This window comes from Triturus cristatus, chromosome 4_1, assembly GCF_964204655.1.
Source record: "Triturus cristatus chromosome 4_1, aTriCri1.1, whole genome shotgun sequence".
Taxonomy (NCBI): domain Eukaryota; kingdom Metazoa; phylum Chordata; class Amphibia; order Caudata; family Salamandridae; genus Triturus; species Triturus cristatus.
Window position 1 is genome coordinate 90,530,491 of NC_140585.1, and position 26,959 is coordinate 90,557,449.

The following is a 26,959-nucleotide window of genomic DNA, read 5'->3' on the forward strand; positions in this document are numbered from 1 at the left end:
TGTACCCAGACACACCACTGCACATCACGAACACCACTGCACATCACGAACACCACTGCACATCACGGGCAATCACCGATAATGATGGAGCCCCGAGCTTAGCAGGTTCCACAGATTTACACAGGGAGAGCTAGGATGCGGTCTCGCGGTGCAGAAGAGGTTAAAAAGAAAAGCTTATAATTCATGACTATTTGTCACCGCTTTGGGTAATCAACAAACAAAATAAACTTATCGAGGTATTATTGCCAAGGGTCTCTTGCACAAAGCAACCTAATATTTCGGTTGGACAAAATGAGGAGCAGGTTGTCACGTGGCCATTGTGTCTGGGATTTTGGTCTCTAGGAACACCCTGAAGAAATACTTGTGGCAACATAACTGACTCTCCAGGAAGTGCGGTTTTAGGTGCGCCCCAGGTGAGGCCGGGGGTGTATTGTATTTCCATCATTTGTGAGCGGAATGTCACTCCGCGGGAACTGCCAGCTCGTCACCTCGAGCTGCACCCATATCATATTCGTCATCGAGCCCTTCAGCGCCTTGACGCTGGCAGCGAATAAGATACGACAAGCAGGCAAACACCACATACAGCAGAAAGGAAAGAAGGTGTGCAGCTTGCGTTGAACAATAGGAAGGGCGCAAAACCATTGCGGGAATGCACAATCAGAGAGGCTGATGGGAACAAAACGTGGAGAGACAGAGAAGTCACAGAAAACAACTTGAAGAAAGGAAGAGTCACATGGCGTGGAGGACTGGCTGTCAATGTAACACGAAGAAGTCGGACATCACGGAAACACAGACTGACTAAAGACAAAAGACACAGCACAGACAGATTAAGCTAGAGAACGCACGCATGGGCAGATGGAGAGAGAGACACGCACACGTTGTAAACGCACAGGCCGGTGACCACAAACACAGACGAACGAGGAAGCGCGCGATCACGGAGTGAAAGAAGCACACACAACACCAGGACACACCGCTATGGACGTGTGCAGGCGGTCACCTTCAGGGAGGGCCTTCTGGATCCTGCTGCTGGCCGGACTGTGGTGAGTGTGACCTCCAAGTGACCTTTCTTTGCTGTTCGTAATTGGAAGCGCCTGGGAGGGACTTTACATCGGGGAGATGAGGGTGGATGTCCTGTCTCCCTCCCTCTTGTGATCCAGAGGAGGACAAAGAACTGAATGCAGGAGGAGAGCCGAGCCAGAGCCGAGCCAAGGGTGTTCCTGACCCTCAGAGTTCTGAGCCATTAATAGACCTCTCAATTCAAACGATCATAGACAGCATTGTAAGATATCAAAAAATAGCTCGTTTATGTGCAGGGGTAACTCAGGACAGATACAGTCGTAGGAGTTCCCAAAGTAGCCGGTTAAGGGCGATGAGTTACACTGACTGGAAGTTGTTGGCCCGGGACCGCGTAATGTGGGCGGGGTGGAAGCCGGAAGCATAGTACCCCCAGGGTCACCCCGCTTTCCCCCCTCCCCCAAATTAGGTTACCCAAAGAAGACACAAGAAACAGTTGTAAGTGGGTAACAAATGCTGCAGGTTTTATTACATAATTCCAGGATATGTAATAGGTGGGTTATCTTACGGGCGATCCAAGGGCAGGCGGCCATCTACTTCACCTGCCCCGCCTGATGAGCCGGGCAGCACGGGAACGACCCGCAAGTGCTGCCCCCCAAGTGATTCTTTTTTCGATCACGTGCCGTTGAGATTCTACTCACACCCCCCCTCTCGGGGCGGAGCGTCGCATAGCAAGCCCCCGGTTGTTCAGGCCCACAACCGCCCGCAGGCCTAGCGGGGCGCCGACCGGCTTCCGGGACCTCTCTGGAGGCTCCTCGTTTTGGCTCGGGCACCACGTGGTGCCGCGCAGAGGTACCCTTTGTACCGGCCTGCTTCCAGATCGCCCTGTAACTCCGCCTGCAACGAAAAGGAAAACATTAAAACGTTCAGCAAAAAACCCCACCCCACCACACCTACGCCGGGTAAGCGGTAGGGAGGGTAAAAAGGCGAGGTGGGCGACAAAGAGGTCGCCAGTGAGGGTGGGGGAAGGCTAAATAGCCTCTCCCTCACACCTGGGCCCGGAAGTGACGCGCATTGCGCGTCACCTCCGGCCCCTGACACGGAGGGGGGCAACAGTCAGGATCCCTGCCCCCGCCCCCCCCGAAGGAGGGAGTGGGGAGGGGTGACCGGGGCCCCGGGGCCACTAAGGCGCCGACCGCCGAGTGGCCCCCTGCGGGGGCCGCGGTCAGCGGCAGAGATGTCCGTGCAGGTGTTTTCGCCGCACAGTCCTCAGTACAGTGGTAGCCAGAGCCGGCCTTTGCTAAGATAGCGCCGGGGCGAAGCGGAAACTTGGCGCCCTTGTTGATGGCAGTGAATTTAACGAGGCAGCAGGGGGTCCCTTTTGTGTCCACTGGTCTGGGTCTGGATGAGCAGGGAGTGAACCCTGAACACAAACATCGCTGGTTCTCCCCCAGCTCACCTGAATCCGGGATAGCTTGGATGCCTCGTGCAGACGATGGTTTTGTTGATGTGTGCAGGGAGGGGTTATAGGGTGGAGGGAGGACAAGGGAGGGGGCTAAAGGGGTGTTAAAAACATCACCCCCATATGCTAATGAAGAACTAAAATCCCTTTAAACTGGCAAATCAGCAGAAAAGAACAGGCAGGCACAAGGACAAGGGTGGAGCAAGATTAGAAGGGCGCTGCTGTTGGCATAACCTTAATGCACACAGCTCGCTCCAGGCGCCCCTCAGAATAGTGGCTCATTTATACTAAAAGCCGGCCCTGGCCGCAGCCTCTATATATACTGTAAAACAATGCTTTACATGGAAATGTACAAGTGCAGGTACTCTAGATAGAGTGTCTGTGTTCCCTCAAGACTTGTCGGTACTCTCCCATTACATTTATTGCAACTGTGCTGAGAAGTGCAGGTATTTTATCCCTTGAAAATTTAAGAAGTGCAGGTACTCCGTACCGGACAGTACCTGCCCACTTCAAGCACTGCGGTAAAGGGAAATGCTTTGTGCATAGTTATCTATTATTACATTGTGATCAATAAAAGTGACTTGCATACAGTGCTTTAATTCGGATGAAAATGCTGGGGTGTGTGGAGTCTCTAAAAGGGCGTGGCCAAAGAAGCTTAGCGAGGCATCCTTTCCACGAGGACTGCATGTGTAATGAAAGCAGGGCGTATAACAAGTAAACTAAAATACTGTGTTTTACACAGCCTGTCACATGCCGGCATCTGTGCTCCTTCTTGTGAGATTTCTGTTGTTACAACCATACATATCACACAGCACTGTATGCATGCCAAAAGGAAGCCAGAGCTATTGCCTTTGCAATGCTTGTTACACCACAATGTATATATACCAAAAGCAAGACCCAGCTATTGCCTTTGCCAATGCTTGTTATCAGTATCAAATAAATGAGTAAATCCAATGATCTTGTTTTGAATAATTAGAATTAACATGTTTCAATTCTGAAAATCTGAGGCTGTGAATCAAACTTTACTAAGATCGATGGAAGAAGTAGCAATCTACGGAATCTCTCAGTCATTCTCATCCACAGCACTTTTCTCTTCAGTTTCTCACTCTGTTAGACGCTTACACACTTTTCACCCCCACATCTTTCAGAGATCCTCCATCTGCATGTCACACGTCATCTCCTTCCTCTTCAGCACCATCTTTTCACGACCCTCCCAAATAATGATGATGAAATGTATTTATAAAGCTCGACTGTGACGCCGCGAGGGGTGTCCTGGTGCTAATATCTGAACAGGAAAGGCCCAATTCACAAAAGAACTTTGCACTCGTGGCAGAGGCCCGACAGTTGTGGCGAGGGTAGGAAGGGCCGCACTTGTCATCCTGTAGTCATGGCTGGGGGGCGTACCGGTAGCAGAGGCCTGCAGTCGTGACGGGGGCGCACTTGTGGCACAGTACCACAGTCATGGCTGGGGGCGCACTCGTGGCGGAGGTCCCGCAGTCGTGGCGAGGCTCGCAACACTGTTGTGAACTCCTCAATGGGTAACTGCAGAACGGAGGTCCTGGCACGACTGCGGGGCCTCCGCTACGAGCGCGGAGGTCCTCTCTGAATCAGGCATGCAGTTATGCTTATTGAAATAGCAATGTGTTTGGTTTCAAGAGAAATCACCAATGATTGGTTTCGGTGAGTGATATGGGGAGATTATTCTGCAACTGTTGGAATTGGAGTGAGAAATGTTTTCCAACTTTCCATTCAAGATTAATTCAGTCCATTAAAACTAGTGCGCCCTTAACGCGCAGAAATTAGCTAGGATTATGACCTGTCCGTTTCCTCAGTAAGAGTGGCTTGTCCTTATTATAAAAAGCCCTATAGGACAGCTTCTCTTTGTTTTATATGGAGCCAGTGTAGATCCCTCAGTGTTGGAGAAATGGAGCTGTGCTTCTTTTTCCCAGTCAACAGTCTTGCACTTTTTTCAGGTCGAGCCTTGGCAGCGCGCATGCGCTGTCTCTCACATGCTGTAATCACCATTTGGGCTTGGAGCCCGCCTACTGGCATTGTATTGGCAATTTACATTGTCGTTTAGAAACAATTGTGTTCTATTGGGTGATCTATGTTTTTTGTCCCTGTTTTTCCCCCTGTTAGTTGCTTGGTTACGCCCAGAGAGCAGGGACTGGATGGTTCCACCTACTCTGTTTTGTGAGGAACTATTTCTTTTTTGCATCGTTATGTTTTTGTTGTAAACTGCAGGATGCGTTAGCAGCTCCTTGGCTGAATGTGCTTTATTTTACGATTTGGAAGTGGTCATTCTGTCCCACCAGTGAGTAGCCAACTTTAGAAGCACCTATGCAATGCCGGAAGTGTGGAAAGGCCATGAGAACCTGGACTCTTGTAGCCTTCATTCTCGGATAGATGAGTCATCCTCCCTGCATTCTCATTAGACAGAAAATTTGCCCATTGTTGAAAGACCTAATGCCGAAGCCCCAGGTTCAGATGGTATTCTATTGGATCTCTTCATAGCTAACAAACAGTTTTGGGTCCCTATGCTGACTAATGTTTTGAGGGCGGTGTGTACCAAAGGCAAATTGGAAATGTGGCTGGAAAGTTTAATTATTTTCCTTTCTATATTGCCTGATATCCCTCCTAGACGCCTTAGTTAAAGTTGTGGGTAGGACTCTATTAACTAGGCTGGAGTTGAGGGCTGGAAACCATACAATTCTGTCCAACAAGCAATGAGTTTTTGGAATGTACTGTGAATGTTGAACAATGTCTAAATTTAGAATTATTAACAACCATATGGTGGCTAAATAGGGTACGATCTAATAAACATTTATGGATATGTCAAGCGCCCTTGAATATGTTTCTCATTTTAAGCTGTGGCACTTGGTGGAGAATCTGGCATTTTCATTTAAAACTCTGTCTCTTGACGATGAATCCGGGGGTTCCAATGCTTTCTATGACCACTATATCGGGTCAAGATTAAGGTGTGGAATTAATCGGGAATTTAGGGAGAACTTCAACAGAGGCAGGAGGGGGTAGGCAGGAGTGTGTCCTCACCTCTTTCCTCTTCACCCTGTATATTAACAACTTGGAGAGGGTGTTGTTGAAAAGGTCCAGGGACATGACTTAATAGGTCATCGTCCACTGTCGGCCCTCCTGTGTGCTGAAAATTCAGTGCTCATGAACCGCACACCGAAAGGCCTCCATTTCCTTCTGAACACCTTCGCTGACTTTATGGGTAACTTGGACTTCAGGGAAACTATGGATAAAACATACATTATCACCTGTGGGTCCCATCGCCCCTTTTCTTGCTAGCTCAGTCTGAAGGACACCTAGCTGAAGCAGACTTCTAATACTTGGGTGTACAATCTGATTCTGGTGGTACATGGAAAGAGCAAATGAATAGTAGGCAGAAACAATTTAGCCACTTATGTTGTATTTATCTTCTCAACAAAACTGGAACTGAAACCACTGACACAGGTGGGCACAGTTTACCAGGCTTGGGGGCTGATTATGATGGCGGAAGGACCGCCACGGCAGGGCCGGCTGTGGCAAACACTGGCCATGCAGTGGCGGTCCTTCCGCCATTGAAGGGATATTTCTCACCACAAGATTAGGATGGCGGTGGGAACATGAATGCGTTCGCAGCGGACGAAAAGACCGTCCGCCACAAGCAATCATCCCAATTGCCTGGCGGACGGCCCAGGGAGCCCAAAATGGTGACGGTGCCTAGCAAGCACCATCCACCAGATTAGGATGCAGGCAAATGCCGGCCTTTCCATGGCGGCGATGCCGCCATGGAAAGACATATGGAGTTCTGCTATGGGGCCTGTTGCGGGCCCCCGGGGGGGAGAGGGGTGGAGGGCTGCACTTGAAGGGTACCCATGGTACCCCCCTACATTGCCATGCTCAACAAGGCAGGCACCGCGCGGTGCCTGCCACATTGTGCATCGCAATGCAAAACATGGTTGTTTAACATTGCATACGGTGCTGCAGCCGGCAGCACCGTCCGCAATGTTAAACTACCAGGATGCAACTGCCAGTGTGGCGGGCGCATCTTAATTCGGTGGGCGGGACCGGTGCACCTATGGCGGACGGTCCAAGCTCGGCAGAGATACATCTGCCTGCCATCCTAATAGGCCCTTAAGTGTTTCGCGATGTCCACATACAGGGCGGATATTTGCGGTAAATCAAATATCAACGAACTGTAGAGTTCTGAAAAAACTTGTTTTCTAATATTGCTCTCAGCCCCTGTCCACTGTTCCTCTACGTTATCATTATCATTAATCTTTATTCGGCAACAAGCCATAAAAATCATAAAAATGTAGGTTGCATAAAATCGATAAAATACAATACATGAACAAATAAAAACCTGATACAGCCATTACAACAATACAATATGCTAAAATACAGCAGCAACATTAGATAACAGGGAGTAATACAAGATCAGGCAGACAGCAAAAGCAGAATCACTAGACTGCAAGTTTGTTAAGCCTTAGTCTCCACATGCATAACAGAAATCATGAGACTGAGAACACTATACATTGCCTTGTGTCGTTTCTCAAAATCCTGATCATTGCTCTATAATCTTGTATGCCTAATAATCAACAAATTGAAATAAACATTTTTTACGATATCCCTACTAAGCTGGGCTAAAAAACAAGACATGCTCAATAGTCTCAATGATCCCAGTGCAAAAGGGACAAAACCCTTCCCCTATTAGTGGAGAAGTGTGGCTCAATGATTAGAGCGGCAGACCCTGATGCAAAGATCTAGCCTGGGACCAGGGTTCATTTCCCCGCCTCGGCGGGTCTTGGGCTCAAAAAAAATTCCACGGACCTGATAATTCTCGCCTCGGTGCCATTCCAATCATGGAGTCCCACTCTGCAACTCTGGGCAATAGCTTGCTTAATCTCCACAACGGCCCCCACAACGCTAAGGATGCCTGGCCTCCACCTTGGGGGTACCCAGTAGTGGACGCCTCACAGGGAAAGTCAGGATGGGTTCCACAGCAGTATTCGTACAATCGCCTTGAGACCCTTGCTGGTGAGTAGTGCGCTATACAAGTATCAATTTACATTACATTACGTGTTGCTATATAGAAGTAAAAGAACATAGGTGCAGAGTTCAAAAATGAAATTTGAAATAAAGGGCCAAATATACGACCTTTCCATTTTGCGGGTCTCAAATTGCGAATTGTTTTCTGACTCGACATTTGCAACTCGCAAAACAGAATGTACTAATGTGTCTCAGACACATTTAGTGATTCCCAATAGTGTTGCAAATGACCTGCCTCCTCAATGTTCATGAGGCAGGTCGCAATTTGCAACCCATTGGGAATTGGCTACAATCACAGGGATGGTGGCCTGCTGGAGACAACAGACCACCAAGTCTGTGATTGATATTTAAATAAAGCAACTTTTTCTTTTCATATGCGTCCCTTTTTCCTTAAAGGAAAATTAAAATGTTTAAAAGAAATAAAAAGATTTATGTTCATTTTTTAAGGGCAGGAAGTGGTCCATGGGGCCATTGCCTGCTCTTAAAAAATATTTTTGCATACATTCACAAAGGAGAAGGGGTCCCCCGGGGACCTACTCCCCTTTGCAACTGGCTTACCACCTTTTTGAAGAAGGTGGTAACTGCGATTGTTTTGCAACCTCATTTGCGGTCACTATTAGGAAGGTATGCCGTGGCACGCCCCTTCCTAATTGCGACTCGCAAACCTTATTTTGCACAATGATAATAGGTTACAACTTGCAAAGTAAAGGTTAAACATACTACAACCACTTTTAGCTGTCTCAAACGGCCCAATTTTCTGTTTGTGACCGCTAAAAACGGTCGTACATCTGGCCCAAAGTGTCTTAGCTAAGGGGGGGGGCTCACCTCATTAAGAAAAGGTTCCAAATTAAAATCTACTTTAAAATCAGGGAAAGCAGAAGCTAGGGAGCCTTCTCCTGGTTACCCAATGAATAAGGATAACTCACACAACCAAAACAGACCCTTTAAAGCAGACTTAGATACACCACTACGATCTGAGGGAAAAGACCAAAGGTTCACACGTCCTTACTGGGTAAAGGATTGCTTAATGTATCTAACCCATGGTATTTTTGAAGCACCAGGTGTCCTAAGAATGTCCTCTAATCCCTGCCAATAGGGGAGAATCTCAGGACAGTGGCGGCTCCTCCGCAATGGCAGAGGTGCGTCGCCCACTGCCTGGCTCAGAGCCAGTAAATGAAAGATAAAAGAAAATCATCTTTTTTTTTCATTTTTCAGTTATGAGACAGCATGCGAAGGGAGGGGTGGGACATGGGGAGGAGGAGTGCTATGTGCACTCCTTAAGTGCGCATATGTGTTTGGCCGTCCAAAACACACATGCGCAATCAGGTTTCTCCAGCCCGGCTGCATTGAGCACCTGGCCTGGAGAAACCCCACAGACTCCTTGGTCTGGGCAGGGCATCTTTCCTGCCCACTCAGACCAATTCCCGCGCTTCTCTCCCATGAGAGCAGGGCAGGAAATTGCAGGGAGTCCGTGACATGGCTAGAGTGCTTGCTGGGACCAGGAAGGACTATGCCAAGTGCAACGCAGGAGGCAGCTCTGGGTACGTTTTTCCTTTTAATTTATTTTTTGTTATAATCCTCCACAAGCGTGCACCCCCTCCTGAGCTCCGCCGCGCCCCCTCAACCTGCCTCACCACCTCTTTATTGTGGTGGCCACGACTGGGTCAGGAGGCGCTCAGTCTGCACCAATACAGGAGTCGTCTAAGACCTGTTTTTGCAATATTCGCTTTTAGTCCCAGATCTAAACGAAGGGGTATAAGCGGGGTACTAACAAGGAGTTTGGTCAACGAATAAATAAAGAAGTTTTAGATTTCACTGCTCCACTTCTACGAGCCTTTTTTATGGGGAGTCGCCGACCCTGCATACATTATACCTGACGAAGGTATAATGTAGCGCAGGGATTTACAAAGGGACGCATCTGCCTAGATGAGTCCCTTTGTAAATATGGCACAGTGTGGCACATTTTTTACGCCACTGGAGCATCACAAATAGTGGTTTAATGGCAGTGTAAGCCCTGCATAATTGAGGCCCATCAGGGCCTCATTTATGAAAAGTGTTGCAACGCTGGCTGAAAACAGCGATGCAACACTTTTCATTGCACCCTCATTGCGAAACCTTGGATATGCCGTATTTACAGTACGGCACTCCATGATGCAAGAAGTGACCAGATATGTCAGGAATTCTGATGTATCTGGTGGTGCAGTAATTACGCATTGCTGGCGTGTGTCGCAAAACAGACCTAATTCCAACAATATGTGATTGCACATGAGCGAGCCCCATGTAAAAGGGCATGTGTCAGTCCTTATGCCCACTGTGAGCATGCGTAAGGATTTGACTCAGTGAACTCATAGAAGTGGCGCAGTGAAATCTCACAGATTTCGCAGTGCCACCTTTACAAGGTTTTTTTACGGGGAACTCCCACCCTGCATATATTATACCTGGCGCAGGTCTAATGTAGCGCAGGGGTTCACAAAGTGACGCATCTGCCTAGGTGCGTTGCTTTGTAAACATGGCGCATTTTTTATGACGCCGTAGCATCACAAAAAGTGATGAACCGGCGGCGTGAGGCCTTCATAAATAAGGGTTTTAGAGTTTATCCTAGAAGGTACTCCATCGCAATGGCATTTGAGTACCCTCTCCGCTACACTCAAGGTCCTCTCAGAAGATTAAGAGGGTCCGTTGAAGATATACTCCAGGGGAGGCCGGACAGAGTACAGACCATCAAAGGTTAGCCATCTGACTTCCCACCCAGTTTAGAAACGGCAATGGGATGGCGTTTGTTGCTGTCTGTCACCTCCAGGTAAAACCTAGTGGTGAGGGACAGTAAAAAATATAATAAACCCTTCAACATAGGAGGAAACTCACATGTTGTGGGGCTCTTTAGTTTTTCATTTTTCAAAAATAATCTGCCGGACTGGCCGTAGCGGGTACCGTAAATTTCCCCGGTGGGCTGGAAGGGTTAGGGCTGGTTTTCGAGTGGTATGGGCCCCCTGTTACAAAAACAGAAGCAGTGCTAAAGTAGTAGCACCCAACCCCACATCCCCCGGCTGGTGTTTCTCACTAGCACCCCCAGCACCCCTGGCCAGTCCAGGTTAATTGCCAGAGCTGGTTTGTGTTCCCAGTCTGGCCCTGCTTCTGTTTTTGGAGTTTGCTTTTGAAAAATGGAAAACATTCTAATAGTTTGATAGGTGGACTTCGTGTTTGATGGCGCTGTCTGTCAAACGTTTGTGACATTGACAGTAACCACCATGTTGGGGCTTCAACCAATGTCAAGAGTTGTCCACTGAGCTGGCTAAATCAGCCCCTAAGACTTTTACAATTAAAATACTCACATTCGCCTATTTGACTCCCTAAAAACTATGGCATGCTAGTATTAGTTTCACAATTATCCCAAACTGGTGAAATGCTTCCTAAGAAGGTGTACTTTATGAAAAATGGGATATTGGTGCCAAAGATTAAGTTGATTGGAGACCAAACCTGTTTCCAGAACATATGTACAGGTGGGCATGAAAAAAGCATATGAAATAAAGTAGCATTAGGAGACGAGCAAGACCAGCAAGTATCTTGTACAGTGGAGAACCTTTTATTTAAAGTATGTGGAGATAGCAAAAGTCTTTTATAAATGTAAAACAACGTTTGTGTAAACTAGCTGTTCTTGAGGTATTGCGTATTTTAACCCAAATCTTGTTCCACATTGGTAGGGACCAAACTACATCAAAGTCTGTCTCCCAAGCAATTTCGATTTTAGATTTTTGTCTTGATATACCTGTAGACTGAAGGAAGGTATACAAAGTGAATGCTTTAGGTTTAGGTTTGGTACGTTTAAGAGTAGACAAACCAGTAGGCAAGGCATTAGTTGGAGAGTTAGAAGAGTTACTAGCAAGTTGAGTGTATATGTCAAGCACCGTGCTACGGAGAACATAATATTTAGAAATGAAAGAGGCAGGCAAATTATAAAACTTCTGAAGTGAAGAAAAAGAAACAAATTCATTATCTGAAAATAATTGATGGACCCAAATCAAACCATGTTGCCTCCATGTTTTCCTACAAAAGGGCTTATTATGTATTAATAAAGTTTTATTATGCCAGATGGGTGAGGCTAAAAAAGAGTCCAAAGTGTCATAAATCAAAGTATATAAAGGGCCGAGAAGTTTGGAAGTGAATTTAAATAGGGGAGTAGATAATGCTTGAGGCTTACGAGAAAAATAGAGATGTTCTTGAAATGAAAAAGGGAATAAAAGTAAACTCTCAACTGATGTCCATAAAGGGCAATCTGCTGTGGAGTCAAGTAACCAAAATGAAGCCTGTCGTAATAAAAATGCTTTTTGATAAACAGGGAAATTAGGAAAATTAACTCCTCCTTCAGCTTTAGGACGTGTTCATTTGTAAGTGGACATACAAGGTTTTTAGTTGTTCCATAAAAAGGAGGACAGTACTGAATTAATAGATTTGAATAGTTTAGTAGAAATGGGAACCGGAATATTAGAAATGGTATATAAAACTATGGGGGAACCCATCATCTTTATAGTGTCTAAACGGCCCCACCAGGAAAGGTAAAGGGGATGCCATTTAGCAGTGAGCTCTGAATTTTTTTAAATACAATTATTCATACATAAGGTTACAGTTTCTTTTATAGTGGGCGTGAAATTTAAACCTAGATATTTGATATGGGAGGATTTCCAGGTAAAGTTAGTTGAAGCAAAATCAACTTTAAAAGTGAATTTAGTCAAAGGTAAGATTTCACACTTATCGTTATTTAATTTAAACCCTGAAATTAGTGAAAAGGCTTGAACTTCCTTTACTAGGGTTGGAGATGAAAAGCATAATATTGTCAGCGTACGCTGCAAGTTTGATATTAGTATTAGAAGTCTGAAAACCGTATATATGTGAATTTAAACGGATTTTTGAAAGAAAGGGTTCAAGGGGTAGATTAAAAAGAAAAGGGGATAAGGGACAACCTTGGCTCACTCCCCTGCCAAGACTAAAAAAAGGTTATTTGAGACCATTGGCACAAACAGCAGTGCGTGGATTGGAATATAAAAGTGAGATAAGGGATATGAATTTAGGGCCAAAGCCAAACCATTTGAGAGTGTAAAATAGGTATTGCCATTCAACTCTATCTAATGCCTTCTCAGCATCTAACGCTATAGCTGCTAGAGAATGCTTTAAATACGGAGCTTTAGTTAAGATATTGAAAAATAGTCTCGTATTATCACTAATAACTCGCCCTTTCACGAAACCAATATAGTTGGTAAAATAGGAGCTAAACGCAAGGCCAGTGCCTTAGAAAAAATCTTGTAATCTATGTTGACAAGTGATATTGGTCTATAATTTTTACAATATTTCAAATCTTAACCTTCTTTGGGAATCAGGCAAATGTGAGCGTCTGAAAAAGAGCCTGCTGATTTCCCTAAAGAAGTAAAGGAATTGATCAAAAGGTATAATTTAGGCAATAATAACTTAGAGAAATGAAGATAAAATTCGACAGTGAATCCATCTGGTCCAGGTGCCTTATCTTTTTGTAAGTGTTGGAGTGCAGCCAAGAGTTCTTGTTGTGTTATATCTGTTTCTAAGGATAATAGATCGGGAGAATTCTGCTGGGATTTTTGTATGGTTGAAAAGAAGGATGATAGCATGTGGCTGGTAGGATTTGTTTCAGAAGCGTATAATGATTTATAAAAGAGTGCGAATTCATCCCAAACTTCCGTATCTTTGAATTTTAAGATAGAGTGATCATCATAAATAGAATCAATATTCAATTTGTTGTGTTTGGTTTTCAAATAATTGGCTAAAATGTTACCTGTCTTATTTATCCCACCATAATATTTTGCGCTAGACTTCAGCAAATACAATGAGGCATTCTCAGTTGATTCCTTATTAAATTGTAATTTTGCTTTTATAAGGGCATCAAGAACAACTTTTGAATTGGATGTGTAAAAAGAATGCTCCAGTCTCTTAATATCCTGCAGTAGGGAACGCGAACCCCCTGCGAGCAATGATGCGTTTTCTGGCCACATAACTTATAATGAAATCTCTCGCTGAAGCCTTAAAGGCATCCCAAATAGTGGAGAGAGGTAAAGATTTGGTATCATTTATAGAGAAGTATTCTTCGGCAAAAGCGACAAATGAGGAGGAGAATGCTGGATCCAAAAGAAGGGAATTATTAAATCTCCATCTTCTGGGGGCATTAACTTTAGGTAAAATGTCCAAATCAACTGAAATAGGGGCATGATCCGATAATAATATAGGTCCTATTTCTGCATTCATAAGTGCTTGTGATATATTATGGGATACAAAAAAGTAATCAATACGTGTTTGAGAGTGGTGCACAGGGGAATAAAAAGTATATTCCCTAGTGGTTGGATTACACAGCCTCCAAGCATCTAAGAGTTTGTGCTGAGTAATAGTATGGACAAAAGATTTATGTGGTTTATTAGGAATGAATGAGACTTTGGAATTTCGATCCACAAAAGGATCAAAAATCTGATTGCAATCACCTGCTAGCATAAAATTATCTTCCATGCAAAGAGAAATCTGCTTAGCAATTGAAGACCAAAAAGAAGAGTCACCACCAGTAGGACCGTAAACATTAAAAAAGGAGACTGGAACATCCTTCAACATCAGTTTAACATTAAGCCAACGACCATCTGCATCAGATTCTTGTGAAAGAAATTTAAAATTAAGTGACTTACGACATAGCATCATGACTCCATTACGTTTACCATCACCCTTGGAGTAGAATACCACCCCCACCCAACCTTTTTTAAGTTTTAACGACTCAAACTCCCTGAGATGAGTCTCCTGCAAGAATATTATATCTGCATTTAATTTAGCTAAATGGGTGAGAACTCTTTGTTGTTTTATGGGGGAATTCAGCCCTCTAATATTCCATGATAATAATTTCAATGGCATAACAGATTAGAAGTAATAGCAAAAGCAAGAAATATGGACAATAACATAACAATGCAATAAAAAAGTTATGAAAAGTATAAGATAAAATAAATATCATAAACATGGTTATTAGGACCAGGTAAGAAAGAGAAGAAGGACAGAAAACAGTAAAAGGAGATCACAAATATCAGAAGGAACAGCAGGAAAGCAGAAGGAAGCATAGTTAGAACTGTGATTCGAAAGGGAAGAAAGAAAAAGCGAACATAGGGTGAGAGGAATAAATAACACAGAAAGCTGGAAGTTAACCACCTCAAAATTAAAATTGAAAGAATCAGGAAGTGAAAAACACAAATAGTGAGAAAAGGAACAACGCTTCGAAGAAGAAGAGGGAGGATATACGAAGAGGATAGAAAGATAAAGACCAGAAACATAAGAAGGATGGAGCTGTAGAAGGGTAACATTATGTAGAGATATCTAGTGCTGATGTCACAGGTTGGTCACCTAGCTACGAGTAGAATGCAAATGAGAGAAGATTCTAGTGGGGAGCGGTTAGTACAAGGAAGATTGAGAGGTTGAAGCTGTATTTGCTGGGATGCTGTGATATGAATAAATCTACACTAAATACAGGAAACCTGTGAAGGCTCTTCATTTCATGGCGACGAGGATGGGATACGAACCCACGCTCACCTACATGAGGAAAGATCAGGTAGATACGGGGAGAGGGGTGGAACCACATGGAATGGATGACACATCCAGGGGTCGGCTAAACGGAAGACCGGGAAGACATCATGGGACAGGGGTATAGACTCTGTGGAGATGAACCAGAATAAATATTAGAATAAAATAGTAAATCGAACAATAACGGTAATGTTAAAAAAGACAATAAGGCAAATAATCAAAAAATTAAGACCGGGTGAAGGTCACATCAAAGGTATCAAGAACATGGAAAAAACACAGTTTGAACTATCAAATAGTATAGTAGAGAGAATGAAAACTCAAACAGCAAGTTCAGTCAATAACAATGTCAAGCACTAAAAGAGGAGGTAAGACCAGAGGAGTCCATGGCAGTCGGTTTGCACGAATTGATGTAGCTCTGTAGACGCAAAGGATCCTCAAAAGTAATTGTTCTATTATTATGTGTAACTTTAAAGAGGCAAGGGTGAAAAAGACCATATCTTGCTCCTTTTGAACGAAGATCAGCTCGCATATTCAAAAAAGCCTTGCGCCGGTTAGCAGTAGTTTTAACATAGTCCTGTGCGAAGTACAAAGATGAACCAGACCATGTAAGCTTCGGAGAGGCTCGAACGGCTGAAAGGACCTTCAACAAATCTGTATATTCCAAGAAGTATAAGATGACTCCTGTAGGCCTTGTTGAAGGCGAGGTCTGTGACGGAATACGACCTAACCGATGTGCTCGCTGAATGTTGAGTAATGTTCCCTCTGGCATATGGAGCTGCTTAGGGAGGAATGATTTGAAAAAAGTAATAGAATCTGTCCCCTCAAGACCTTCTCCCAGGCCATAGATGCGTAGATTGTTCCGCCTGTTGCGATTTTCCAAGTCTTCGACTTGTTTCTGAAGCGCAGAGAATTGAGAATGAAGATGAGAGACAGTGGCAAAAGTTTGTTTGAAGGAGGAAACATTTTGTTCGACTGACGGGACCCTTGTCTCAAGTTGAGACCAATTATCTGTTAAGGTTTGTAGTTTGGTGTTAGTCTCTTCCATGAATGGCCGGAGAGCTCTGATTTCCTCCAATAATAGCTCCATTGACACTGGTGATGCTGATTTAGGTGGTGATGGAGGATCCTTTTTCAATCGTTTGGTGTTAGACTTCCCTACAGCTGTAGACGAGGGCTCCATTGCAATATCCAGATCTTGAGAAGAGGAACCAAGAGAGTCTTCTAATTTAGGGAGAACAGAGAAAATCTTTGAATTCTTTATAAAAACGTGCTTTGGTTTAGAGAATGAAGAATGGGGTATCTTCGTTCTGCCCATAAATCACATTTAGCGCACTTCGTACTGATGCAAGCGACTTAGGAACCAGGCACAGTGAAGTAAAAAAAAATGTCAAAGAGAAGTGGACGGTACAGTACATTAAACAAAGGAATACATCGCCAAGATAGGGCACAGAAGACTCCCTTAAAATGAAGAGAAAAATCTGCAGTCAGTCTTCGCGCTCTCTTCAAAACAGTAGTGTACTGTAAATGAAAAAACACAAGCTGAAGAGCCGATGAGGAATCCCTAAAGGACGTACTACAGCTTACTGCACCAGTGGCGGAGTAGAAGTCAGTTGAGTAACAGGAGACAGTACAAATAACCACTTGCAGCTTGCAAAATAGCAATGTCCTCTATAAAATATGCTGAAAAGAACAAAGAAAAGTTTCTCTAGACTCAGGAAGCATTAAGTCGTGAAAGCATGTCGTGGAAGGGAATGTGAGCACAAAATGGCTGCTGCACAAATTATAGTGAATAAGCTGAGGCAAAAGTCAGTGTGCAGGAGGCAGCTCTAAGTAACACAATATCCACGCAGAAAAGGCAGCTGATAGTAATTTCTAATGCTTTAGCATGAAATTAGGTATCTTGAGAAAAATAAGGGCATCATTTCGGCTCTGTTCTCAGGACGCGCGCGTTCGCGCGATAAGAAACAAAATTGCGGCCGCGATGAAATGCGCTTCCGAATGTTACATTAGAGACCTGCAAGCGTCTCAGAACGCGCTCCGAGTCCTTATGCAGCCATAAATATCTCCAGCAGAGCGGTAGAATTTCTTAAAAGCGCCGCGTCTTCCAGGCGAGCCGGGAGCCTCACCCGTGCGCGGCCATTCACCCCGGGCGCCAAGCCACGCCCCCAGAAGGCAAGAGATTTAAAATGTGTTTTCATATGAAATAATGGAAAGGATTCGGTAGTACTTTAAGCAGGTATAAAAACGATTTCGCAATTCCCTCTTTTTCATCATGAAAACCCACAACAAATCAGTGTTGTCCAGTCTGATCATTTCAGCTTGAACATCAGCACCATGACAGTTTTCATCTTCTACGCATGTGTTAGCATCTGCAGTTATAGCAAGTGTATAAGTAGGGGAAAAGCCTTTAGTCAGCAGATGTGTTGAACGGTGGCTATGCTTAGTTGAGCCAACAGATCATAGCAAGCATTATGTCTTGTATTATTTCAAGAAACCTTTTCACCATTTCCGAATATTCCACATATTCATTGCCAGATGGTACCATGGTTCATTTCAAAGGCTCTTATATTCTCATGTAACTCACTGACACTACTCTTGATGGGACCTATTTGTTCATGAATGCTAAGTCAAGTGTTTTGGTTTGCAATTAAAACATTCTGACCCAACTATGGCAGAAAATTCCCCCTTAGCAGCGAGGACAAACTCCAGAGCCGAATCAAATTTCCATTTGTTTACCCCTACTGGCTTGATTTATTCAATGCATCCTTGTCTCAAAGAGTTTATCCCAACCACCAAAAACTAGGCCGGACATCCCGATCCTAAAGAAACCCAAGGCTGATCCAGGTCTCACCAACTTCCTATGATGGGTAAGGCAATAGAAAAATATGAGGCGCTACAGCTAAACAGTTGTCAAAAAAATTCCTACGTACTCTCCTCACCACCAGGCTTCAGAGAAGGACATAGGGGCATATTAACAAGGGCTTTATCTCCGCTTTAGAAGCCAAACAAGCGGAGATAAAAATATCGCCCTATCAACAACAGGGTGCTAACATGCAAAATCGCATGTTAGCACCCTTTTTCACTACGCTTTCCTTTGCATCTCTAATGAGATGCAAAGTGGGCATTCCAGAGCAAAATAATAGGAGAAATGTCGCTAAGCGACATTTCTCCTATTATCAAGCTTCACGCTAACCCTGTTAGAGACAAAAAAAGCAGCGCTAACCACGGTTAACGCTGCTTTTTTACGTCTGCTAATTTGCAGATTTAGCCATGTAATCCAATGGGAGGTGGATTACATGGCTAAATCCACCATGGGCTATCAACAAGGATATCCCTATCCTTGTTGTTTTATCGCTGCATTACCAGTGATAACCTCCCAAAATGCCGCTATCGCTGGACTTTTTATCGCCTAGGCGATTAGCGTTGTTAATAACGCGATAACCAGGCGATATTATCCAGCGATAGGGTGCGTTAAAAAAATTAACGCTAAGCGCCCTTAGCGTTAATTTTCCCTGTTCCTTGTTAATATGCCCCATAGAACTGAAATAGTCACACTCAAGGTACTGGATGGCATTCTTTGCATCCTGGATGAAGGTGAAGCCTGCCTCTGAGTATTACTGGAGCTGTTCGCAGGATTCGACACAGTAGACCATGATCTGCAACTAGAAACCCCGGAAAGAAGGATGGGCTTCAGAGATGCAGTACTCAACTGGTGGTTCAATTCTTTCCTGAAAGGCAGAACACAATTAATAAATCTATGAAACCACTCAGCCACTCTTAAGCAGATAGCATGTACAGTGATGCACAGGGATCCACACTGAATTGATTCAACATGTATGTTTAAACTATAGGAACATTGCTCAACAAAACCAACATTAATACTTACCAATACGCAGGTGACACCCAATTATACCGAAAATTGTCATTGACCAGTGATCTTCTCACTTTACAGATCAGTCCAAGAAAAATACATAATTGGATGGAAACACTCTGCATAAAATCAACCCCCCTAATCTCACAAGCACATTCTCACCATTAGGGGATTCCGTAGCAGACCATAGACCGATCTAGGATTTTATCTCCAACAGTCAACGGACCCCCAGGTCACTTCTCTCTTTTCTTTTGTGTGCTCTTGTTTACAGAGTAGCCGGGATGGAGTGTGGGGGGTGATGTTCATGTTTATTTTACTTTGGATCTTGAATCTCTTCTCTATAAGTGGGTCTTGGCAAATGTTATGACATCATGTAATTGCACTTAATTGCTTGTCGTATGGATGGAGGCATAATTGGTAAACCTATGCCACATGATAAAATTTAATAAAAATGATTTGAACAAAATTAACACCTAAAAACAGAATTTCAACGTATCTCCAGAAGAGGCAACAACAACATGAACCCACCATTAATTACGCAACTAGCAAATCTCACACATTTCATTCCCCAACACCACTGTCAGATGCCTTGGACACTATTGACTGTTCTCTCACTATGATTCCTCAAGTAAACAACCTGACTCACTCTATAAACTTCAATCTCTACCAATTAAAAAAAGAAAGATTGCAATGCCCCACAACTGTTTGAGAAATACTCTGGTTACATCCAGGATTGATTCTAGCAATGTAATCTTGGCTGGTCTTCCAGTGTCCACACTTCCCCTCCAAAAGCTGTTTTGCACATCATAGCGTCACTAATCGATGATAAAAAAAGATTGAGAGACATCTCTCCAGTCCTATGAGTTCTCCATTGACTCCCTCAGGAGGCCAGGATAAAGTTTAAAACATGGTGCAAGGCAAGTCACCAACACAAACCCACCTACATAGTGGATTTGCTGAGTCATTAGACAATCCAGAAGCAAAAACTCTCTCTGCCTGGAACCACCAAAATTTTGGCGCATATTTACAACTAAAGTAGCAGAGCGCAGCGTTAAGCCAATGCCGCGCTCCGTCACTTTAGAAATGCAGGGCTGCACCGTATTTACAACAATTCGGCAAAGCCCTGCGCCGGTGCTAAATTTAGCTGCCTAGTGCCAACACAGGAACCCTTGCAACATAGTGCAAGGGTTCCTGCATTGTTGGAATGATTGTTTATGTGCAGGAAGGTGTCTCTTCCTGCACATAAACAATCATAAATGGTGATTTGTCCAGCACACATAGAATTTGCAACTCGTTATTTTTAAAATTATTTATTTATGTGCAGGAAGGGACACCTTCCTGCGCATAAACAATCATACATGGTGTTTTGCAAAATGCAGCACACATAGAAACAGCAAAAATGAGGAGAAATAAAGCATTTCTCCTCGTTTTGCAATGTTAAGACTAGGTTTTCCCTGGTCTTAATGTTGGCGCTGTATCATATTTTCACCACCCTTGTAAATTACAGCTTCAAAATCAATGGGTGTTGCGGCGGAATCCCTTTCTTGCTACATATAGCACAAAAGTGTGCCTTAATTACAAGGCGGCGTAAAACCACATTGTCTTAACGCCGCCATGTAAATAGGGATGGGGGGAATTTGCGTAGTCGCGTTACGCAAAGCTCCGCAAAACGGTAAAAAATCTCTGCGAGCTCGCAGAAATTCCGCAAACACGCGGAATTGCTTGTTCAGCCCGTTCGCGATGCTTTTTTCCTGTTTGCGTGCTCAGGGGGAAATATCGCGCGAACACACATTTGAAAGCGCGAAGAAGCAAAAAATTCCACGAAACTGCGGATCGCGGAATTTTTGGCAATTCCACGTTGTCCGCAAGTGGAACAGAATTTACCGCCCAGGCCTACTTGTAAATATAGTGAGGCCCGTATCACCACAGGACCATCACAAAAAGTGACAATCCTGTGGCAATAGGGGCTTGTAAATATGTCCCATAGTTTTTCACTAGCCTTAAAACAATCTTTCTCAGGCTCAGATCCAACCTCTTAGAACTCTCTCCCCATGGACCTGAGATTAGTGCCTAACACCCCATCCCTCAAAAGATGTATTAAAAATCCCCCCTTCATGCCTAATTTGGAGACTTTGGATCCCCTGATCATAAGTGGTGATTGGGTGCAATCGAGGTTGTCACTCTCATGCCACTTTCCCTGTTGCTGAATCCAGACCTTTTGAAAAGAAAATTGAAGTTTTGGTCATGAGCTTACTGGCTTTCAGCCCTGTTCCAGCCCTGCACACTGTCCCACCTTCCCTTTTTCCCTTTCTTTCCCCACCCTCCACTATTACCCCCTGTTGTTTTAAGGAACATTTTTGCTGTACTCAGAACATTGCTCTATGTAAAGTGCTTAAATATCTATTGGTGACCTGGTACTATACAGAACTACTAAATAAATTCATAAATTATATTTTTCAATATGGCAGTTTTTTAGGAGTCAAGCTGCATAGCCACTAGACTTGCTGCTATTGGCTTTTGCATCCTCTTGTAAGACATAAGCAGTTGCTCTGGTTTCCGACATGGACTGTCCAGTTTCATACATTGGGAAAAGAATGGCGAAGAAATAGTTAGTCTCAGAAGGTCCCAAAGTGGCTAGCCAGCTGGATGCTGCTGAGCATGATAAGAAAGCCAGATGATCAATCTTAAGACAAAGAGCCGCTCTGTCTCTCAAGAGAAAATATGTGTTTACAACATCTTGAAAAATAAATCCATCCTTCTTTTAAGGGTTTCTGTTTGCAGGTCATGGTCTACTGTGTTGAAGCCTGCGGACAAGTCTAGTAACACCAGGAGGCAGGATTCACCCTCACCTGAAATGGCATTTAGTACATTGTCATAGGTGCTTTCACCCACATTGACAGTACCGATCTGTGTCTCACAAAATATACTCTTAACTAAGTAGCCAGGTGAAAGAGAATACAATACCTAGTAAGGGCAACAAGCTCAGCAACCTGGGCAGATCTCACACTGAGTAAAAGGTGGCTTTCAGTACCTTGATATATAGTGCTTGCAAAGTATCAGTCAACACTCTCGCCTTAATTATTTCTGGATCACTGACAAAATATTGATGTAAAAAATATTGATGTAAAAATATCAATAAAAAAAAGAATGCAAAAATATCGACTCCCTATACTTAAACAGGTAAATACAAAAATAATTAAATCAAAAATATCGAAGTAAAAATATAGATGTAAAAAATATCGATTTTGAAATATATATAAAATAAAATAAAATATATTAAATATGAATATTATTTTCAACAAAATAAATTTAATTTAATATACATTTTAACTAAATATAACGAATAAACGTAATTTAAAAAATATAAACGCACAAACATAATAATTTATACATATATTTACTTAAAAATAATTTATTAGCTATTATCTTTATTTAATATTTAAACATTTAAATTATATAAAAAATAAAATATATACCTATACCAACAATTTAAAATAAAAAATTAACCATTTTATAATTAATTCAAACATTTAACTATTAAAAGAAATTGAAACGTACATTTCGCAATACAATAAATACAACAGTATGGAAAATGTCGGATAGCAGAATATTTAAATTGACTATTCCAACTCCAGTGAGTGCAACAGTAGGGAAATTGATGGATAGCGGAGGGGTAAAAATTACTATTCCCACTCCAGTGAGTACAACAGTAGGGAACATGCTGGATAGCAGAGGGGTAAAAATACTATTCCCACTCCAGTGATTGCAACAGTAGGGAAAGTGTTGGATAGCGAAGGGGTAAAAATTACTATTCCCATTAAATTTACTAAAATTAAATTACTTCCCACCCTATTCCCCTATAAACGCACAAACCGCTAGGGTACTAAAAACGCAAAATTCAAATAAAAAAAGATAATAACTACTAAAAATATTAAATAGATTTTATATAATTAAATTACTTCCCACCCTATACCCCTATAAACCCACAAGTCGCTACGGAACTAAAAACGCAAAATTCAAACCAAAAAAATAATAACTAATAAAATTTCAACACATATAATAAAAATACAAACAATTCTTATACAAAAAATACATACATCACACACATATAAAATATATACTTCGATATTTTTCAAATCGATATTATTTACCTAAAATCGATATTCTTGACCACTAGAATTTGTCTGTCAATATTCTTGACCAACGATTTTTTTGCCACAATATTTGCGCAATTCGATATTTTTTACTTGATATTCTTTCTCTGCACCATTATTTCTATACATGATTCACCTACAAAGTAGATTAATTTACAAAGTAGTATGGGTGCATCTGTGAAATCTGTGTAGGGCTTTGTCACATGTTCACTTCCCAAAAGTCAATCATGGGGTTCTCCCTTCTGACTTGTGGGCATTTGAGGTGCTGGTTTTTAATTAGAGCAGTGAATCAAGATGATATGAGAGGCAAACAAAAATAGGATTTCATATCAGGACAGGCTGCCAACTACAAGCAAAATGGGACTAAGTAAAATATTTCCGACAGTTTTACTTGAAGCTTGATCAAATAGTTAAAGGTAACACAAAAGAACGCTCCATCCACCTTCAGGTGGATGGGAATGTGTCCCTTTTGGAAGGATGCACATTCTAGCATACCACAACCAAGGTCCCACTATGACACTCCATAGAACCCAAGTTGAAGCAGCGGAATTAAAGACATAAGACTGGACTATAAACTGGAATATATGACAGCTTTCACCATATATGCCGCTACAGAGCAGAAACAACAATCTCGGGTCTTGGCTTAATGGCAGCAAGGCCTAGCCTAGTAACATCAAATACCAAAAATATGCCAATGCTGCACTTTTATTGAACATTGCCTTTCATAAAGTGTATTGACTTAATCAATATCACTGGTGACTACTTTTTCAGTCAGATTTAAACAAAACGTTTACTCAAATTACATTAAAGTTTTCTTACAAAATACATTCCACAAACCTAAAAGCACATCTCATAGTAATGTCCACATTGTCTTTTGAACATATATTTTCTTTTTTACATTTGAGACACCTCCTAACGTGTTGAATCAATATTGACATACAAATCCCTTACTCACTATTCACTCATACCCATTCAATCCCATTCATGTCAATTTGGCACATTGAACAAACCCAAATAATATTAAATACATATACACAAAAAGACCATCAACATAAACAGTATTAGTGATTTTTTAAGAACATTAGACTCTATTTGTTATTTTTACTAATAGATTGGCCTCAGAAAATAAGGTCAAAATGTAATGTATTTTGTAAGAAAAATGTAATGTAATTTGAGTAAACGTTTTGATTAAATCTGACTGAAAAAGTAGTCACCAGTGATATTGTTTGAGTCAATACACTTTGTGAAAGGCAATGTTCAATTAAAGTGCAACAAGGCAGAGGCATAGAAGCGGTTCTGCATCTAAAGTGGAGGAATAGTATGCTTTAGGCTTATCACTGTCCTCCAGCACCAGTACTCCAAGGGTAGATCCCTCTCTTTCATGACAATACAAATCAAACAGCTTTGTGTAATTAGGAAACCTTGAAGTGTGTGCAGAAGCAAGTGGTTGTTTTATTTGTACAAATGCAATTTAAGCTTCTTTAGAACATCTGAAGTGTTCATGGGTGTCTTTTTAACATAATTCTGCAATGCTTCTTCTATTGTGGTTTACTCAAGGATCCACTGTCTACTTCACACAGCCAGTCCCAGGAAAAACCATACTGGTGAGACAGCTACTGGACATTGCAATGTACAGATGGCTTCAATCTACCCCGTCAATGGATGGCACTTCCCTGCAGAGATCTTGGCATGTAGATATCGTACCAAAAAAAACAATTAGTAATGGGGTCTCAGGGAATTTAGAGACCTGCGTGGACAAATCCCCGAATCACTCAAACTTGAATAACAAAAAGATTCCACGGGTCTACACCAGTCTGTCAAAGAAACGAAAACGGCATAACAGCACATTCAAAAAAGGAGTCCTCATAAAGAGGGCCAAGTCCCATCACCCACCGAAGTGGCATGCTTCATCATCTGGGACCTCCCATAACCACACCTAGTGTGGTTATAGAGCTACAACTCCTTTGATTACTGTAAAAAGGAGGAGCTCAGGGATGTTTTAATTGTTGTAACAGGGAGGATGAGTCTCTCAGAGTGAAAAAGACTACCGTCAGTGTGGTGAATATAAATGCAGTGTGTGAACTAAATAGGTGATTTAAAATTGATTACCATTGGAAAAATATTTTATTCAATATCCAGTGGCGTCAAACTAAAAGAAGCAGGAATCTTAGGGGAACCGTGTCCACAAATGTTATAGGAACCGTGTCCACAAATGTTATAGGAACACGTGTGTTCCTATAACATTTGTGGACACGGTTCCCCTAAGATTCCTGCTTCTTTTAGTTTGACGCCACTGGATATTGAATAAAATATTTTTCCAATGGTAATCAATTTTAAATCACCTATTTAGTTCACACACTGCATTTATATTCACCACACTGACGGTAGTCTTTTTCACTCTGAGAGACTCATCCTCCCTGTTACAACAATTAAAACATCCCTGAGCTCCTCCTTTTTACAGTAATCAAAGGAGTTGTAGCTCTATAACCACACTAGGTGTGGTTATGGGAGGTCCCAGATGATGAAGCATGCCACTTCGGTGGGTGATGGGACTTGGCCCTCTTTATGAGGACTCCTTTTTTGAATGTGCTGTTATGCCGTTTTCGTTTCTTTGACAGACTGGTGTAGACCCGTGGACTCTTTTTGTTATTCAAATGTAGATATCGTACACAGGGAAGGCAAGATTATAGTTTTTGCTTTGAAGCCTTGTGCCCTTTATTAGCCAATTTAGTAAGACGATGTACCAGACTAAAGCAACAGAGGCACGAAGGATATCATCAACTTATTGAACCAAAGTGAAGTTTCCAGGAAAGACTTAAGATGTCAAAATCTTTCTTTAATGGTTGGGACAAGAGTGAAAGGTATTCTGTAAAGCCTGGACAGAGCCTCCATCACACACGTTGGGATGCGCCAAATGAGAAAGCAAAGAGAAACAGACTCTCTTCATGAATGTGTAGGAGAAGAATGCAGAACACTAACCCACCACAGTGAGCCATTTGACATTTGTGGGGCTACAGGAAAGGATTCTAGTGGGGTTGAGGACCACATAGAATCTAAGGATAACCAGAATATTGATAGTACAGAGGTCTTGCACAAACCAGTACGCTTTGGTCGTTCAGACCTTTTGGTAGGGGGAATTGGAGTATTGCACCTGCTAACAATCGGTGCCAAAATGACCAGTGTGATTTTGACCACAATGACTGTTTGAAATCCAGCTTTGATTTCCAGTCCTAGAGAATATTGGGTAATATGGAATACTACTTCATAGCATATATCTATATTTTTCCAGAATCAATGGAAAGTATGCTGCACACATCATTAGAACCTATGCACCATAACCTTGAGAGAACTTTCTGAGTGATTCAGCATTCTTTTTATAAGTATCAGTAGATTATTTTCAATCATTCTTGCAAAACACATCAAGGGCCTCACTTTCCTTGCTCTGTGGTAGATTAAGGTAAACACCATTTAAGATACACAAAACAGTGTAATTACGTTTTCAGAAATTTTTACTTAACAAACGGTTAGGAAAATAGGTCTGTCGTAGGACCAAAAGGTATGGAAACAGGATTTGAAATGTGGTGTGTGTAAAGTTGGGTCTCAGGCCCACATGGTGAGGAGAGACAGACACGGACACACGGTATTATGTTGCATTAACTGTCCACGAGCACGTGCACCCGGGCCCTTTTATTGGTGGGGCCACGTCACTTGTGGCACCCATGATGGATGGGTGTGGGGGTGCAAGTGTGTCCAGCCCTCGAGGGAGTGGCTGGGAGAACGGCTTCTTGCGGAGCACTAGAAAGTGTCCCGCAGGACACTACAGTGTGGAACGTATTG

At 42.6% G+C, this 26,959-nt stretch overlaps 1 protein-coding gene across 3 annotated transcripts in view; it reads left to right on the forward strand.

Annotated features, from left to right (window-relative positions):
- Positions 1–577: 577 nt before the first annotated feature.
- The window catches only part of LOC146839630 (uncharacterized), an 812,224-nt gene continuing 785,842 nt past the window's right edge, over positions 578–26,959 (forward strand). For 2 of the 3 annotated variants that reach the window (XM_085651719.1, XM_085651720.1), the window contains exon 1: positions 587–1,040. In XM_085651719.1, the coding sequence (XP_085507845.1) occupies positions 976–1,040 (65 nt within the window). In that variant the 5' untranslated portion in view covers positions 587–975. Of the gene's footprint in view, positions 1,041–26,959 lie in introns of all 3 variants that reach the window. The other variant, XM_085651718.1, reaches the window with a different exon arrangement.